This window comes from Poecile atricapillus, chromosome 26, assembly GCF_030490865.1.
Source record: "Poecile atricapillus isolate bPoeAtr1 chromosome 26, bPoeAtr1.hap1, whole genome shotgun sequence".
Taxonomy (NCBI): domain Eukaryota; kingdom Metazoa; phylum Chordata; class Aves; order Passeriformes; family Paridae; genus Poecile; species Poecile atricapillus.
Genome location: NC_081274.1, coordinates 501,179 through 519,106, shown reverse-complemented (window position 1 = coordinate 519,106; position 17,928 = coordinate 501,179). Strand labels below are relative to the sequence as shown.

The window sequence follows — 17,928 nt, the reverse complement described above, 5'->3', positions numbered from 1 at the left end:
TCATCCCCTTTTTCTTTGGGAATTTTTTGGCTTTTTTCCCGTTTTTTTTAGGGATTTTCCCGAGTTTTAGGGATGAGTTTAATCCCAATTTTTTTTTCTCAATTCAATCTCGATCCCAAATATTTTTTCCTTCAGGAAAAGCCAAAAAAATCCTGGAAAATTCCCGGAAAAAAGTGGGAAAACCCCAAAAAAATGGGAATAACGCACACACACCCCCTCCAAAAAAATTAAATGGGAAGATCTTGGGGAAAAAAAATGGAAAAAACAAAAAAAAAAGGGAAAATCCACAAAAAAAATCTGGAAAACCTCAGGAAAAGCCAAAAAAATGGGAAAAAAACCAAAAAAATGGGAAAAATATTAAAAAATGGGAAAAAAGCCCCAAAAATGGGAAAAAAACCCTGAAAAAAAAACAGGAAAAGACAAAAAAATTGGGAAAACCCCCCAAAAAAATGGGAATAAAAACCCCAAAAATGGGAAAATCCACCAAAAAATGGAAAAGCCTCAGGAAAAGCCAAAAAAACGGGAAAAAACAAAAAAATGGGAAAAATATGAAAAAATGGGAAAAAAATCCCTGAAAAAAAACAGGAAAAGACAAAAAAAATGGGAAAAGCCCCCAAAGAACGGGAAAAAACCCCAAAAATGGGAAAATCCACCAAAAAATGGGAAAACCTCAGGAAAAGCCAAAAAAATGGGAAAAAAACAAAAAATGGGAAAAATACGAAAAAAAATGGGAAAAAACCCCAAAAATGGGAAAAAATCCCTGAAAAAAACCAGGAAAAGACAAAAAAAATGGGAAAACCCCCCAAAAAATGGGAATAAAAACCCCAAAAATGGGAAAATCCACCAAAAAATGGAAAAGCCTCAGGAAAAGCCAAAAAAACGGGAAAAAAACAAAAAATGGGAAAAGTATGAAAAAATGGGAAAAAATCCCTGAAAAAAAGCAGGAAAAGACAAAAAAAATGGGAAAAGCCCCAAAAATGGGAATAAACCCCTCCAAAATGGGAATATCCACTAAAAAATGGGAAAACCTCAGGAAAAGCCAAAAAAATGGGAAAAAAACAAAAAAATGGGAAAAATATGAAAAAATGGGAAAAAAATCCCTGAAAAAAAACAGGAAAAAACAGGAAAAAACAAAAAAATTGGGAAAACCCCCCAAAAAAACAGGAAAAAACCCCAAAAATGGGAAAATCCATGAAAAAAAAAGAAAACCTCAGGAAAAGCCCAAAAAATGCGAAAAAAACCCGAAAAAATGGGAAAAAAACCCCAAAAAACGGGAAAAAATCCCTGGATAAAAACAGGGAAAGACAAAAAAAATGGGAAAAGCCCCCAAAAAACAGGAAAAAACCCCAAAAAATGGGAAAATCCCCCAAAAACCCGGATTTGGATCCCGTTTTCCATGGAAAAAAAAAAAAACTCCAGGCAGAGAAAATCTGGGAATTTCTAATTTATTTCTACTCATGGAAAAGGGCGAATTCCGACGGCGCCGTGGAGAAAATTCCGGAATTTTTCCTGGAAAAAAAAATTCTGCTTCGCCTCGACCTCGGAAAATCGGGAATTTCTTGGATTTCTCCCGTTTTCCCAGAATTTTGGGATAATTCCATTGGTTTTTCCCCAATTTTTTAATATTCCAACCCCTCTTTTCCTTCTCTTTGCCGTTTTCCGGAATTTTTCCGTATTTTTCACGTTTTTCCATCATTTTTCCACAATTTTCCCACATTTTTCCACATTTCCCCAATGTTTTCCCCCATTTTCCCATTTTCCCACATTTTTCCCATATTTTTTCATATTTTTCACATTTTTCCATCATTTTTTCCAATATTTTTCCACATTTTTCCACATTTTCCCACATTTTCCCAGAATTTTCCATATTTTTCCATATTTTTCCTCATTTTTCCACATTTCCCCAATATTTTCCCACATTTTCCCATTTTTCCACATTTTCCCACATTTTTCCACATTTTTCCCAATATTTTTTAAATTTTTCCATATTTTTCCATATTTATTCTGCTTTTTCCCACATTTTCCCATTTTTTCCACATTTTCCCAATATTTTTTAAATTTTTCCATATTTTTCCATATTTATTCCGCTTTTTCCATATTTTTCCATATTTTTCCCACATTTTCCCCTTTTTTCCACATTTTCCCGTTTTTTACCCACATTTTCCCATTTTCCCATATTTTCCCAACATTTTTTAAATTTTTCCGTATTTTTCCATATTTATTCTGCTTTTTCCCACATTTTTCCATATTTTTCCATATTTTCTCACATTTTCCCATTTTCCCACATTTTTCCCATATTTTTTCATATTTTTCACATTTTTCCATATTTTCCCACATTTTTCCACATTTTTCCACATTTTCCCACATTTTCCCAGAATTTTCCATATTTTTCCATATTTTTCCTCATTTTTCCACATTTCCCCAATATTTTCCCACATTTTCCCATTTTTCCACATTTTCCCTTTTTTCCTCACATTTTTCCACAATTTTCCCAATATTTCCCACATTTTTCCACATTTTTCCATATTTTTCCATATTTTCCCACATTTTCCCATTTTTCCACATTTTTCCGTATTTTTCCATATTTTTCCCAATATTTTTTAAATTTTTTCCATATTTTTCCATATTTATTCCGCTTTTTCCCACATTTTTCCATATTTTTCCATATTTTCCCGCATTTTCCCACTTTTTCCCACATTTTTCCATATTTTTTCCACATTTCCCCAATATTTTCCCACATTTTCCCATTTTTCCACATTTTCCCACATTTTCCCAATATTTTTTAAATTTTTCCATATTTTTCCATATTTATTCCGCTTTTTCCTACATTTTTCCACATTTTTCCATATTTTTCCCACATTTTCCCATTTTCCCACATTTTCCCACATTTTTCCACATTTTCCCAATATTTTTTAAATTTTTCCATATTTTTCCATATTTATTTTGCTTTTCCCCACATTTTTCCATGTTTTTCCACATTTTCCCACATTTTCCCATTTTTCCACATTTTCCCATATTTTTCTTCATTTTCCAAAGATTTTTCCACATTTTCCCACATTTTTCCATATTTATTCCCCATTTTCCCACTTTTTCCCACATTTTTCCATATTTTTTCCACATTTCCCCAATATTTTCCCACATTTTCCCATTTTTCCATATTTTCCCATATTTTCCCATTTTCCCACATTTTCCCAATATTTTTTTAAATTTTTCCATATTTTTCCATATTTATTCCGCTTTTTCCATATTTTTCCATATTTTTCCCACATTTTCCCCTTTTTTCCACATTTTCCCATTTTTTACCCACATTTTCCCATTTTTCCACATTTTCCCACATTTTCCCACATTTTCCCAATATTTTTAAAATTTTTCCGTATTTTTCCATATTTATTCCGCTTTTTCCCACATTTTTCCATATTTTTCCACATTTTCCCACATTTTCCCATTTTTCCACATTTTCCCATATTTTTCTTCATTTTCCAAAGATTTTTCGACATTTTTTCCACATTTTCCCACATTTTCCCATTTTCCCACATTTTTCCATAATTTTTCCATAATTTTTCCATAATTTTTCCATAATTTTTCCATAATTTTCCACATTTCCCCAATATTTTCCCACATTTTCCCATTTTCCCGCATTTTTCCACGTTTTTCCACATTTTTCCATCATTTTCCCACATTTTCCCTCTTTTCTCCTTCATTTTCCCAAAAAAACCTCCAAAATTCCTCATTTTTTCTCCTTTTTTCCATCAAAACCCTCCCAAAATTCTCGATTTTTCCAAGAATTTTCTCCTCCTTTTCCAAGATTTATAAAAAAATTCCATTTCCACCCCAAATTCCTTTTTTTTCCCATTTTTTCCTCAGTTTCCCCTCATTTTTCCCTCCCTCATTCCCAAATTTTTTCCCCCCACCTTTGGAAAAATCTGGAATTTTTCCCTCCCCGTCCCCACCCCCCCCAAAAGAATCCCTAAAAAAAAATGGGAAAATCCCTAAAAATTCACCAGGAACGGAAAATTCTGGAAAATAAAAAAAAAATTCCTAAAAAATCCAAAAAATTCCCAAAAAATTCCCAAAAAATTCCAAAAAAATCCAAAAAATTCCCAAAAAATCCCCCAAAAATCCCATAAAAATTCCAAAGAATTCCCAAAAAATCCCCAAAAAATTCCCAAAAAATCCCCCAAAAATTCCCGAAAAATCCCAAAGAATTCCCAAAAAATCCCAAAAAAATTCCCAAAAAAATCCCCAAAAAATTCCCAAAAAATCCCAAGAAGTTCCCGAAAAATCCCAAAAAATTCCCAAAACATTCCCGAAAAATCCCAAAGAATTCCCAAAAAATCCAAAAAAATCCCCCAAAAATTCCCAAAAAATCCCCCAAAAATTCCAAAAAAATCCCCCAAAAATTCCCAAAAAATCCCCCAAAAAATCCCAAAGAATTCCCAAAAAATCCCTAAAAATCCCAAAAAAATTCCCAAAAAATCCCCAAAAAAATCCCAAAGAATTCCCAAAAAAAACCAAAAAAATTCCCGAAAAATCCCAAAGAATTCCCAAAAAATCCCCCAAAAAATCCCAAAAAATTCCCAAAAAATCCCCAAAAAATCCCCCAAAAAATCCCAAAAAATCCCCAAAAATTCCTAAAAAATCCCCCAAAAATCCCCCCAAAGTTCCCCAAAAATCCAAAAAAATTCCCAAAAAATCCCAAAGAATTCCCGGAAAACGACGGCGCCGATGGCGGAATTTGGGATCGACCAATCCCAGTTGGGCACTGGGAGCACTGGGAATGCTGGGAACCACGGAATGATGGGAATTCCTCACTTAATGAATGAATTAATGAATGGATTCACCCCTAATTAATTAGAGATTGTTAATTAGTTATGGGAATGAGTTGGGACCAATCCCAACGTTGAGTCTTGGGGTCGACCAATCCCAGTTGGGCACTGGGAGCACTGGGAATGGCGGGAAGTGACCGGAACCGTGGAATGATGGGAATTCCTCACTTAATTAATGAATTAATGAATGGATTCACCCCTGATTAATTAGAGATCGTTAATTAGCCATGGGAACGAATTGGGACCAATCCCAAGGTTGGATCTTTGATCCCAGTTGGGCACTGGGAGCACTGGGAACGCCGGGAACCACAGAACGCTGGGAACCCCCCATCCCCCCACTTAATTAACAACCAAACCCAACCCTAATTACCACCCACCCCAATTAACCCCTCCACTAATTACCCACCGAACCCGCCGGAAAACCCGGGAACGCCCGGCCCGGCAACGCCAACGCCCAGGGCAGCTCCAACGCCGCCGGCACGGCCGAGGAGCCCGGGAACGCCGGGAAAGCCAAACCCCCGGGAACCGCCGGAGCCGGAACCGCCCGCGAGGACGACGAAGACGAAGAAACCTCAACTCAATTCCCAAATTTTTATATTTTCCCTTAAATTCCAATTTTTCCCCCAAATTTTCCCGATTTTTTCCCCCCAAACTTTGAGGTTTTTTTCCCCAAATTCCGAATCTTTTCCTGGATTTTTTTCCGTTTTTTCCCAACTTTCCAGGTTTTTTCCTGGAATTTTGAGTTTTTTCCCCAATTTTGGGTTGGTTTCCCAGATTTCAGTGTTTTTCCCAAATTTCCGCTGGGTTTTCCCAAATTTTTTGTTTTTTTTTTTTCCCCCAAATTTAAGAATTTTTGGAGGGTTGGGAAGAGCCCCCAGTGTTGGGTTGGGCAATCCCAGTTGGGCACTGGGAGCACTGGGAATGGTGGGAACCATGGAATGATGGGAATTCCTCACTTAATTAATGAATTAATGAATGGATTCACCCCTAATTAATTAGAGATCGTTAATTAGCCATGGGAATTAATTGGGACCAATCCCAACGTTGAGTCTTGGGGTCGACCAATCCCAGTTGGGCACTGGGAGCACTGGGAATGCTGAGAACCACGGAATGATGGGAATTCCTCACTTAATTAATGAATTAATGAATGGATTCACCGCTGATTAATTAGAGATCATTAATTAGCCATGGGAACGAATTGGGACCAATCCCAAGGTTGGATCTTTGATCCCAGTTGGGCACTGGGAGCACTGGGAACGCCGGGAACCACGGAACGCTGGGAACCCCCCATCCCCCCACTTAATTAACAACCAAACCCAACCCTAATTACCACCCACCCCAATTAACCCCTCCACTAATTACCCACCGAACCCGCCGGAAAACCCGGGAACGCCCGGCCCGGCAACGCCAACGCCCAGGGCAGCTCCAACGCCGCCGGCACGGCCGAGGAGCCCGGGAACGCCGGGAAAGCCAAACCCCCGGGAACCGCCGGAGCCGGAACCGCCCGCGAGGACGACGAAGACGAAGAAACCTCAACTCAATTCCCAAATTTTTATATTTTCCCCTAAATCCCAATTTTTCCCCCAAATTTTCCCGTTTTTTTTCCCCCAAACTTTGAGGGTTTTTTCCCCAAATTCCCAATCTTTTCCTGGAATTTTTTCCATTTTTTTCCAACTTTCCAGGTTTTTTCCCCGGAATTTTGAGTTTTTTCCCCAATTTTGGGTTGGTTTCCCAGATTTCAGTGTTTTTCCCAATTTTCCGCTGGGTTTTCCCAAATTTTTTTTATTTTTCCCCCAAATTGAAGAATTTTTGGAGGGTTGGGAAGAGCCCCCAGTGTTGGGTTGGGCAATCCCAGTTGGGCACTGGGAGCACTGGGAATGGTGGGAACCATGGAATGATGGGAATTCCTCACTTAATTAATGAATTAATGAATAAATTCACCCCTGATTAATTAGAGATTGTTAATTAGCCATGGGAACGAGTTGGGACCAATCCCAACGTTGAGTCTTGGGGTCAACCAATCCCAGTTGGGCACTGGGAGCACTGGGAATGCTGGGAAGTGACCGGAACCATGGAATGATGGGAATTCCTCACTTAATTAATGAATTAATGAATGGATTCACCCCTAATTAATTAGAGATCGTTAATTAGTTATGGGAATTAATTGGGACCAATCCCAACGTTGGATCTTTGATCCCAGTTGGGCACTGGGAGCACTGGGAACGCCGGGAACCACGGAACGCTGGGAACTCCCCATCCCCCCACTTAATTAACGACCAAACCCAACCCTAATTACCACCCACCCCAATTAACCCCTCCACTAATTACCCACCGAACCCGCCGGAAAACCCGGGAACGCCCGGCCCGGCAACGCCAACGCCCAGGGCAGCTCCAACGCCGCCGGCACGGCCGAGGAGCCCGGGAACGCCGGGAAAGCCAAACCCCCGGGAACCGCCGGAGCCGGAACCGCCCGCGAGGACGACGAAGACGCCGACGCCGACGAAGACGCCGACGCCGCCGAAGACGAAGCCGCCGAAACCGCGGCGGCTTTGGCGCGTCCGGCCTTGTCGCCGGCGTGGGTGCGCTGGTGCCGGTTGAGGTGGGAGCTGCGGCTGAAGCATTTCCCGCACTCCGGACACTTGTAGGGTTTCTCTCCGGTGTGGACGCGGCGATGGATGGTGAGCTCGGAGCGTTGGATGAAGCTTTTCCCGCACTCCGAGCACTGGAAGGGTTTTTCCCCCAGATGAATCCGTTGATGTTTGATGAGGTTGGAGGAGACGCTGAAACATTTCCCGCACTCCCGGCACTCGTAGGGTTTTTCCCCCGTGTGCATCCGGCGGTGCTTGGTGAGGTCGGATTTTTGGATGAAGCCTTTGGAACATTCCGGACATTTGTAGGGTTTCTCCCCCAGGTGAGTCCGTTGGTGTTTGATGAGATTGGATCGAACTCCGAAGCTTTTCCCGCATTCCGGACATTTGTAGGGTTTTTCTCCGCTGTGAAGCCGCCGGTGTTTGGCCAACGCCGAATTTTGCCCGAAGCTTTTCCCGCACTCCGGACACGCGAACGGTTTCTCCCCGGTTTGCGTCCCTTGATCCTTCAAATTCCCGCCGCTCGATCCCGCCGCCGATCCCGAATTTTTCCCGCACTCCCCGCATTTTTCCTCCTCCTCCTCCCACTCCGAATCCGCCCCGCAATCCCCGCACTCCTCCCCTAAAACCCGACAGCGCTTCCGGAAGCTTCTCCCGCTTTTTTTCCCCTTGTTTTTCCCGCATTCCCCGCACGGCTCCCCGTGGATTTTCCGGTGCCGCTCCAAGTGGGAACTTTGGGAAAAACTCTTCCCGCAATTCCCGCAGCGGAAAGGTTTTTCCCCCATGTGGATCCGGCGGTGCCGATCCAAGTGGGAACTCCAGGAAAAGCTTTTCCCGCATTCCCGGCACTCGTAAGGTTTGCCGGGAGCGTGACCGCGCCGGTGCTGCGCCAACGCCGCCGCCGCGCCGAATCCCTTCCCGCATTCCCCGCATTTGTGCGGCTTTTCCGACGATTCCCGGCGTTTTTTCGGGATTTGGGGATTCCGGGGGTTTTTAGGGAATCCCTTCCCGCATTCCCCGCACTCCGCGCATCTCCCGGCGTTTTCCGCCGCCGCCGCCGCCGCGTGGGTTCGGCGATGCCGATCCAAATGCGAACTCCAGGAAAAACTCTTCCCGCATTCCGGGCACTCGTAGGGTTTTTCTCCGGTGTGAATCCTCCGGTGCCGCTCCAAATGAGAATTCCAATTAAACCCCTTCCCGCAATCCCCGCATTTGTAGGGTTTCTCCTCCAAATGAACCTTTTGGTGCTTCACCAACCCCGAACTCGCCGGGAAACTCTTCCCGCAGATCCCGCAGCGACACGGCGCCGCGCCGCCGTGGATCCGTTGGTGTTGGATAAACGCCGACCCCACGCTGAAGGATTTCCCGCAATCCGGGCATTTGTAGGGATTTTCCCCGGAATGCCGCCGCCGATGCGTCACCAAACTGGAGCTCAGGCGGAAACTTTTCCCGCATTCCTGGCACTGATGGGATCGTTCCGTCCCTCGCCGGCGTTTGGGCGGCGGCGCCAGAGCTTTGCCGCAGTCGTGGCAGCGGAAATTCCGCAATTTTTTGGCTTTTCCTTGGCGTTTCCCCGGGTTTTTTCGGGGTTGGGATTCCGCTCTCGGGGTTTCGGCCGCGCCGGATTTGGGGGTTTCGGGGTTTTGGGGGGATTTGGGATTCGGAGCCGGCGGCGTTCCGGGGGTTTGGGGTTTTTCCAGAGGTTCTGGGGGAGGCTCTTCCTCGTCGTTGTCGCTCGGAGAGGCCGGGGCGGCGTCTGGAGGGGGAAAAGGGGGGTCCAGGGGGGGTTTTGGGGGGTCCTGAGGAGGTTTTTGGGGTCTTGGGGAGATTTTTGGGGCATTTTGGGGGGTCCAGGGGAGGTTTTGGGGGGGTTTTGGGCGTTTTGGGGGTGGTTTTTGGGATCCTGAGGAGAATTTTGGGGTCTTGGGGAGATTTTGGGGCATTTTGGGGGGTCCAGGGCGGGTTTTGGGGGTCCTGAGGAGATTTTGGGGGTTTTGGGGTGGTTTTGGGGGTCCTGAGGAGGTTTTTGGGGTCTTGGGGAGGTTTTTGGGGTCTTGGGAAGATTTTTGGGGCATTTTGGGGGGTCCAGGGGGGGTTTTGGGGGTCCTGAGGAGAATTTTGGGGTCCTGAGGAGAATTTTGGGGTCCTGAGGAGAATTTTGGGATCCTGAGGAGAATTTTGGGGTCCTGGGAAGGTTTTTGGGGTCCTGAGGAGAATTTCGGGGTCTTGGGGAGGTTTTTTGGGCACTTGGGAGGTTCCAGGGTGGGGTTTTTGGGGTCTTGGGGTGGTTTTTGGGGTCTTGGGGCGGTTTTTGGGGTCCTGAGGAGGTTTTTGGGATCCTGAGGAGGTTTTTGGGATCTTGGGGAGGTTTTGGGGCAGTTTTTGGGGGTCCTGAGGAGATTTTGGGGGTTTTGGGGTGGTTTTGGGGGTCCTGAGGAGGTTTTTGGGGTCTTGGGGAGGTTTTTGGGGCATTTTGGGGCATCCAGGGGAGGTTTTGGGGGTCCTGAGGAGAATTTTGGGGTCCTGAGGAGAATTTTGGGGGGAATTTTGGGGTCCTGAGGAGAATTTTGGGGTCCTGAGGAGAATTTTGGGATCCTGAGAAGAATTTTGGGATCCAGGGAAGGTTTTTGGGGTCCTGAGGAGGATTTTGGGGGGGGTTTTGGGATCCAGAGGAGATTTTGGGGTCCTGGGGAGGTTTCTGGGGGTCCTGAGGAGAATTTCGGGGTCTTGGGGAGGTTTTTTGGGCACTTGGGAGGGTCCAGGGTGGGGTTTTTGGGGTCTTGGGGTGGTTTTTGGGGTCTTGGGGTGGTTTTTGGGATCCTGAGGAGGTTTTTGGGGTCTTGGGGAGGTTTGGGGGCAGTTTTTGGGGGTCCTGAGGAGATTTTGGGGGTTTTGGGGTGGTTTTGGGGGTCCTGAGGAGAATTTTGGGATCCTGAGGAGGTTTTTGGGGTCTTGGGGAGGTTTTTGGGGTCTTGGGGAGATTTTTGGGGCATTTTGGGGGGTCCAGGGGAGGTTTTGGGGGGGTTTTGGGCGTTTTGGGGTGGTTTTGGGGGTCTTGGGGTGGTTTTTGGGATCTTGAGGAGGTTTTTGGGATCTTGGGGAGGTTTTGGGGCAGTTTTTGGGGGTCCTGATGAGATTTTGGGGGGTCCTGAGAAGAATTTTGGGGTCCAAGGCAGTTTTTGGGGGTCCTGAGGAGGTTTTTGAGGTCTTGGGGAGATTTTTGGGGCATTTTGGGGGGTCCAGGGCGGGTTTTGGGGGTCCTGAGGAGAATTTTGGGGTCTTGGGGCAGTTTTTGGGATCCTGAGGAGAATTTTGGGGTCTTGGGGAGGCTTTTGGGGCATTTTGGGGGGTCCAGGGGAGGTTTTGGGGGGGTTTTGGGCGTTTTGGGGTGGTTTTTGGGATCCTGAGGAGAATTTTGGGATCCTGAGGAGGTTTTTGGGGTCTTGGGGAGATTTTTGGGGCATTTTGGGGGGTCCAGGGGAGGTTTTGGGGGGGTTTTGGGCGTTTTGGGGTGGTTTTGGGGGTCTTGGGGTGGTTTTTGGGATCTTGGGGAGGTTTTGGGGCAGTTTTTGGGGGTCCTGAGGAGAATTTTGGGGTCTTGGGGCACTTTTTGGGATCCTGAGGAGGTTTTTGGGGTCTTGGGGAGATTTTTGGGGCATTTTGGGGGGTCCAGGGGAGGTTTTTGGGGCGGGTTTTGGGCGTTTTGGGGTGGTTTTGGGGGTCTTGGGGTGGTTTTGGGGATCCTGAGGAGGTTTTTGGGATCTTGGGGAGGTTTTGGAGCAGTTTTTGGGGGTCCTGATGAGATTTTGGGGGGTCCTGAGAAGAATTTTGGGGTCCAGGGCAGTTTTTGGGATCCTGAGGAGAATTTTGCGGTCTTGGGGAGATTTTTGGGGCATTTTGGGGGGTCTGGGGGAGGTTTTGGGGGTCCTGAGGAGGATTTTGGGGGTCTTGGGGTGGTTTTTGGGATCCTGAGAAGAATTTTGGGCTCCAGGGGAGGTTTTGGGGGTTCTGAGGAGAATTTTGGGGGGGTTTTGGAGGTCCTGAGGAGAATTTTGGGATCCTGAGAAGAATTTTGGGGTCCAGGGGAGGTTTTGGGGGTCCTGAGGAGGATTTTGGGGGGGTTTTGGAGGTCCTGAGGAGAATTTTGGGGTCCTGGGGAGGTTTTTGGGATCCTGAGGAGAATTTTGGGGTCCTGGGGAGGTTTTTTGGGCACTTGGGAGGGTCCAGGGTGGGGTTTTTGGGGTCTTGGGGCGGTTTTTGGGATCCTGAGGAGAATTTTGGGGTCCTGGGGAGGTTTTTGGGGTCTTGGGGAGATTTTTGGGGCATTTTGGAGGCTCTAGGGGAGATTTTGGGGGTCTTGGGGTGGTTTTGGGGGTCCTGGGGAGGTTTTTGGGATCCTGAGGAGGATTTGGGGTCTTGGGGAGATTTTTGGGGCATTTTGGGGGGTCCAGGGGAGGTTTTGGGGGGGTTTTGGGCGTTTTGGGGTGGTTTTGGGGGTCTTGGGGTGGTTTTTGGGATCTTGGGGAGGTTTTGGGGCAGTTTTTGGGGGTCCTGAGGAGAATTTTGGGGTCTTGGGGCACTTTTTGGGATCCTGAGGAGGTTTTTGGGGTCTTGGGGAGATTTTTGGGGCATTTTGGGGGGTCCAGGGGAGGTTTTGGGGGGGTTTTGGGCGTTTTGGGGTGGTTTTGGGGGTCCTGAGGAGAATTTTGGGGTCTTGGGGTGGTTTGGGGGATCCTGAGGAGGTTTTTGGGGTCTTGGGGAGGTTTTGGGGCAGTTTTTGGGGGTCCTGAGGAGATTTTGGGGGTTTTGGGGTGGTTTTGGGGGTCCTGAGGAGAATTTTGGGATCCTGAGGAGGATTTTGGGGTCTTGGGGAGGTTTTTTGGGGCATTTTAGGGCATCCAGGGGAGGTTTTGGGGGTCCTGAGGAGGATTTTGGGGGGAATTTTGGGGTCCTGAGGAGAATTTTGGGATCCTGAGAAGAATTTTGGGGTCCTGGGAAGGTTTTTGGGGTCCTGAGGAGGATTTTGGGGGGGGGTTTTGGGATCCAGAGGAGATTTTGGGGTCCTGGGGAGGTTTTTGGGGGTCCTGAGAAGAATTTTGGGGTCTTGGGGAGATTTTGGGGCATTTTGGGGGGTCCAGGGCAGGTTTTGGGGGTCCTGAGGAGGATTTTGGGGTCTTGGGGCAGTTTTTGGGATCCTGAGGAGAATTTTGGGGTCTTGGGGAGGCTTTTGGGGCATTTTGGGAGGTCCAGGGGAGGTTTTGGGGGGGTTTTGGGCATTTTGGGGTGGTTTTGGGGATCTTGGGGTGGTTTTTGGGATCTTGAGGAGGTTTTTGGGGTCTTGGGTAGGTTTTTGGGGCATTTTGGGGGGTCTGGGGGAGGTTTTGGGGGTCCTGAGGAGGATTTTGGGGGGGATTTTGGGGTCCTGAGGAGAATTTTGGGGGGAATTTTGCGATCCTGAGAAGAATTTTGGGGTCCAGGGGAGGTTCTGGGGGTTCTGAGGAGAATTTTGGGGTCTTGGGGAGGTTTTTGGGATCCTGAGGAGGTTTTTGGGATCTTGGGGAGGTTTTGGGGCAGTTTTTGGGGGTCCTGAGGAGATTTTGGGGGTTTTGGGGTGGTTTTGGGGGTCTTGGGGAGGTTTTTGGGATCCTGAGGAGGTTTTTGGGGTCTTGGGGAGGTTTTTGGGGCATTTTGGGGGATCCAGGGGAGGTTTTGGAGGTCCTGAGGAGAATTTTGGGGGGCCCAGGGGGGGTTTTGGGGGTCCTGAGGAGAATTTTGGGGTCCTGAGGAGAATTTTGGGGTCCTGGGGAGGTTTTTGGGATCCTGAGGAGGTTTTTGGAGTCCTGGGGAGATTTTTGGGGCATTTTGAGGGATCCAGAGGAGATTTTGGGGGTTTTGGGGCAGTTTTTGGGACCCTGAGGAGGTTTCTGAGATCTTGGGGAGATTTTGGGGGTTTTGGGGAGGTTTTTGGGATCCTGGGGAGGTTTTTGGGGCATTTTGGGGGGTCCAGGGGAGGTTTTGGGGGTCCTGAGGAGAATTCTGGGGGTTTTGGGGCAGTTTTTGGGGTCCTGAGGAGAATTTTGGGCTCCAAATCCCAAATTTTGTCCCAACTGGAAGATTCCAACCCCAATTTTGGCCGATCCCGGTGACTCACCGGCGCCCAGGCCGCGTCTCCGGTGGGATTCGGCGAAGGCGGTGATCCGCGGCCAGCTGATGGCGATTTCCTCGGCTGCCGGGAACAACAAAATCCCGGGAAAATTCCCAAAATCCCCGGAAAAAATCCCGGAAAAATTCCCCAAAATCCAGGAAAAATCCCGGAAAAATTCCCCAAAATCCAGGAAAAAATCCCAGAAAAATTCCCCGAGATCCCCGGAAAAAATCCCAGAAAAATTCCCCAAAATCCAGGAAAAATCCCGGAAAATTTCCATGAAATCTGGGAAAAAATCCCGGAAAAATTCCCCGAAATCCCTGGAAAAAATCCCAGAAAAATTCCCCAAAATCCTGGAAAAATCCTGGAAAATTTCCCCGAAATCCTGGAAAAATCCAGGAAAATTTCCATGAAATCTGGGAAAAAATCCCGGAAAAATTCCCCGAAATCCCCGGAAAAAATCCCAGAAAAATTCCCGGAAATCTGGGAAAAATCCTGGAAAAATTCCCCGAAATCCTGGAAAAATCCTGGAAAAACTTCCCGAAATCCCAGAAAAAATCCCAGAAAAATTCCCCGAAATCCTGGAAAAATCCTGGAAAAACTCCCCGAAATCCCAGAAAAAATCCCGGAAAATTTCCCGAAATCCCAGAAAAATCCAGGAAAGTTTCCCCAAAATTCCCGGAAAAAATCCCGGAAAATTCCCCGAAATCCAGGAAAAAAATTTCACAAAATCTAGGAAAAATCCCAGAAAATTTCCCAAAATCTGGGAAAGTCCAGGAAAGTTTCCTGAAATCTGGGAAAATCCGGAAAAGTTTGCCAAAATCTGGGAAAATCCAGGAAAATTTCCTGAAATCTGGGAAAAATCCCAGAAAATGTCACAAAATCTGGGAAAATCCAGGAAAATTTCCCAAAATCCGGGAAAATTTCCCAAAATCTGGGAAAAATCCGGGAAAAATCCGGGAAAATCTCCTGAAATCCAGGAAAAATCCCGGAAAATTTCCCGAAATCCGGGAAAATTTCCCAAAATCCAGAAAAGTCCAGGAAAATTTCCCAAAATCCGGGAAAATCCCACCAAAATGGGGGTGATTTAATCCCATTTTTTTTAATTTTTTAATTAAACCGATTTAATTTCCATTTCAGGGTTAAAAAGGATTAATTAATTAAGGATTAATTAAGGATTCCATCCCGAATTTGGGGTCTTACCCAAGGAAATGACGCTCTCGTAGCTTTCCTGCATCTCCTCCCGGAATTCCGAGCCGATCCCGAAGATTTTGGGAATTTTTCCTTGGAATTCCGACAGCTCCGGGATTTTGGGATCCTGGGGGGGGATAAAATATTCCGTAAATTTGGGGTTTTTCTGTGTTTGGGAATTTTTTTGGATTTTTTTTTTTTTAGGGAATTTTTTTGGGAATTTTTAGGGAATTTTTTGGAGGGAAATGAGGGATTTTGGGAAGAGCCCCTCCCCCCCCTTCCCTCAAAATTCCCACCTTAATTCCCAGCAAAATCCCGGATTTCCAAATTTTGGGAAGGGTTTGAAAAAGGATTTGAGGTTTCCATGGAAAAATAAAATAAAATAAAAATTATAAAATAAAATAAAAATTATAAAATATGATAAAATATAAAAAATAAAATATAAAATATAAAATATAAAATATAAAATATAAAATACAATAAAAAAATTTAAAAATAAAATAAAAGTAAAATAAAAATAAAAGAAAATAAAGTAAAATAAACTTAAACAAAACAAAACAAAATAAAATAAAACAAAACAAAATAAAAATAAAACAAAATAAAAATTAAAATAAAAAATAAAATAAAATAAAATAAAATAAAATAAAATAAACTATAAACTATAAAAGAAAAGAAAAGAAAAGAAAAATAGAAGAAAAAGAAAATAAAAGAAAATAAAAATAAAAGAAAATAAAATAAAGTAAAATAAAATAAAACAAAACAAAATAAAATAAAATAAAATAAAACAAAATAAAAATAAAATAAAAATTAAAATAAAATAAAATAAAATAAAATAAAGTGAAATAAAATAAAGTAAAATAAAATTAAAATGAAATGAAATGAAATGAAATGAAATTAAAATAAAATAAAATAAAATAAAATAAAGTAAAATAAAGTAAAATAAAATTAAAATAAAATAAAATAAAATAAAATAAAATAAAATAAAATAAAATAAAATAAAATAAAACAAAACAAAATAAAATAAAATAAAATAAAATAAATAAATCCAGGGAATGAAAGGGTTAAAAAAAGAAGGGATTTATTTATTTATTTAAAAAGGGGGTGGGGGAGGGGCGCTGGAATTTAAGGAAAATAAAAAAGGGAAAAATGGGGGAAAAAACCGGGAAAAAGGGAAAAAAAGGGGGGAGGGGAAAAGGGAATAAAAGGGGGAAAAAAGGGAGGAAAACGGGGTTAAAAAAGGGAAAAACCGGGAAAAAAGGGAAATAAAAGAGGGGAAAAAATGGGGAAAAATGGGAAATAAAAGCGGGAAAAAATGGGAAAAAGGGGGTGGGATAAAAAGCGGGAAAAAAATGGGGGGAAAAGGGAGAAAATCGGTGAAAATCGCAGCAAAAAATGGAGAAAAACCGGGAAAAAAAAGAAAATCCAGGGGAAAAAAATGGAGGAGGGTCTGGAGCGGAATCGGAGGAGAAGGAAAAACCGGGATAAAAAGAATAAATTCAAATAAAAACGGGAATTTTGGGGAATTTTGGAGCTGGAAAAATAAAAATAAAATAAATAAAATAAAACGGGATCGGGGAGTGAGTGAGGGGGAGGAGGAGAAATAAAAATAAAATAAAAATAAAAATAAAAAAAAAATCCCCGGGAATTCCAAGGGTTAAAATTCCAAAGGGGAGATTTCTGGGAATGATCCCCCTCCCCCCACCTTTATTATTATTAATTATTATTATTATTATTATTTAATTGTGCTATTTTTAATTAATTCCCATTTCCATCCTCACCCTCGGGGCGCGGTCGGAGCGAATTTTTTCCCTTAAAAAAATAAAAATATTCCCGTTTTTTTCCGTTTTTTTACCTGGAATGCCGGAAAAAAAGCTGGAAAAAAGAGGAAAAATAATTTAAAATAAAAAATGGGGAAAAAAATGGAATTTTGGGGAGGGGGCTGGGAATAAAAAAATTGGGAATAAAAGAAAAGGGGGGAGGGGAGGGTGTTGCACGTCGGCTCCGTGATCCCAGGACACACAGGAAGGGGTTGGAGCAAAAGGAAAAAAGGGAAAAAAATCCGGGATATCGGGAAAAAAAAAAATTAAAAAAAGAAAAAAAAAAGGGGGGGGAGACAGGAAAAAGAAAAGGGGGGAGGGGGAGACCCCCAGGAACCGCGAGCGGGAAAAAAAAACCGGGAAAGATCGGGAAAAAAATCGGGAAAAAAATCCTGGAAAAGGGAAAGGTTTTAGGGTGGGTGGGGGAGGGGAAATTCCCGGTTTTTTGGGTTTTTTTTTGGGAATTTTTTTTTGGGAATGGGGAGGGGGGAGGGGAGGTGGAGCCGCCCCGGCTTTGTGGTCGTGGGGTGGGGGAGGGGATGGGGGGATGGGGGGGGTGGGGGGAGGGGATGGAATTTGTGGGGAATTTTGGGAATTGGGGGGGGAGGAAATTCCTGGGAAAATTGGGATTTTGGGGGGTGGAAATTGGTGGAAAAATGGGGATTTTGGGGGGGTTTAATTGGTGGGAAAATGGGGATTTTGGGGGGGTTTAATTGGTGGGAAAATGGGAATTTTGGGGCTTTAATTCCTGGGAAAATGGGGAATTTTTGGGGGTTTTAATTCCTGGGAAAATGGGGATTTTGGGAGTGGAAATTCCTGGGAAAATTGGAATTTTTGGGGGGGTTTAATTGGTGGAAAAATGGGGATTTTGGGGGGTTTAATTCCTGGGAAAATGGGGATTTTTGGGGGGGTTTAATTGGTGGAAAAATGGGGATTTTGGGGGTTTTAATTCCTGGGAAAATTGGAATTTTTGGGGGGGTTTAATTGGTGGATAAATGGGATTTTGGGGGGTTTAATTCCTGGGAAAATGGGAATTTTGGGGTTGATAATTCCTGGGAAAATAGGAATTTTGGGGGTGGAAATTCCTGGGAAAATTGGGATTTTTGGGGGGGTTTAATTGGTGGAAAAATGGGGATTTTGGGGGGTTTAATTCCTGGGAAAATGGGGATTTTGGGGGAGTTTAATTGGTGGGAAAATGGGAATTTTGGGGGTTGATAATTCCTGGGAAAATGGGAATTTGGGGGGTGGAAATTCCTGGGAAAATGGGGATTTTGGGGGGGTTTAATTGGTGGAAAAATGGGGATTTTGGGGCTTTAATTCCTGGGAAAATGGGGATTTTGGGGGGTTTTAATTGGTGGAAA

At 44.3% G+C, this 17,928-nt stretch overlaps 1 protein-coding gene across 1 annotated transcript; it reads right to left on the bottom strand.

Moving 5' to 3' along the window:
* Positions 1–5,472: 5,472 nt before the first annotated feature.
* LOC131588516 (zinc finger protein 345-like) lies at positions 5,473–16,641 on the bottom strand. The gene is made up of 4 exons (XM_058857408.1): positions 16,603–16,641; positions 14,763–14,877; positions 13,566–13,640; positions 5,473–9,170 (listed from the first exon to the last, which is right to left on the bottom strand). The coding sequence occupies exons 2-4, from the start codon at positions 14,794–14,796 to the stop codon at positions 7,147–7,149; spliced, it is 2,133 nt and encodes a 710-aa protein (XP_058713391.1). The 5' UTR covers positions 14,797–14,877; positions 16,603–16,641; the 3' UTR covers positions 5,473–7,146.
* Between the last annotated feature and the right edge of the window lie 1,287 nt (positions 16,642–17,928).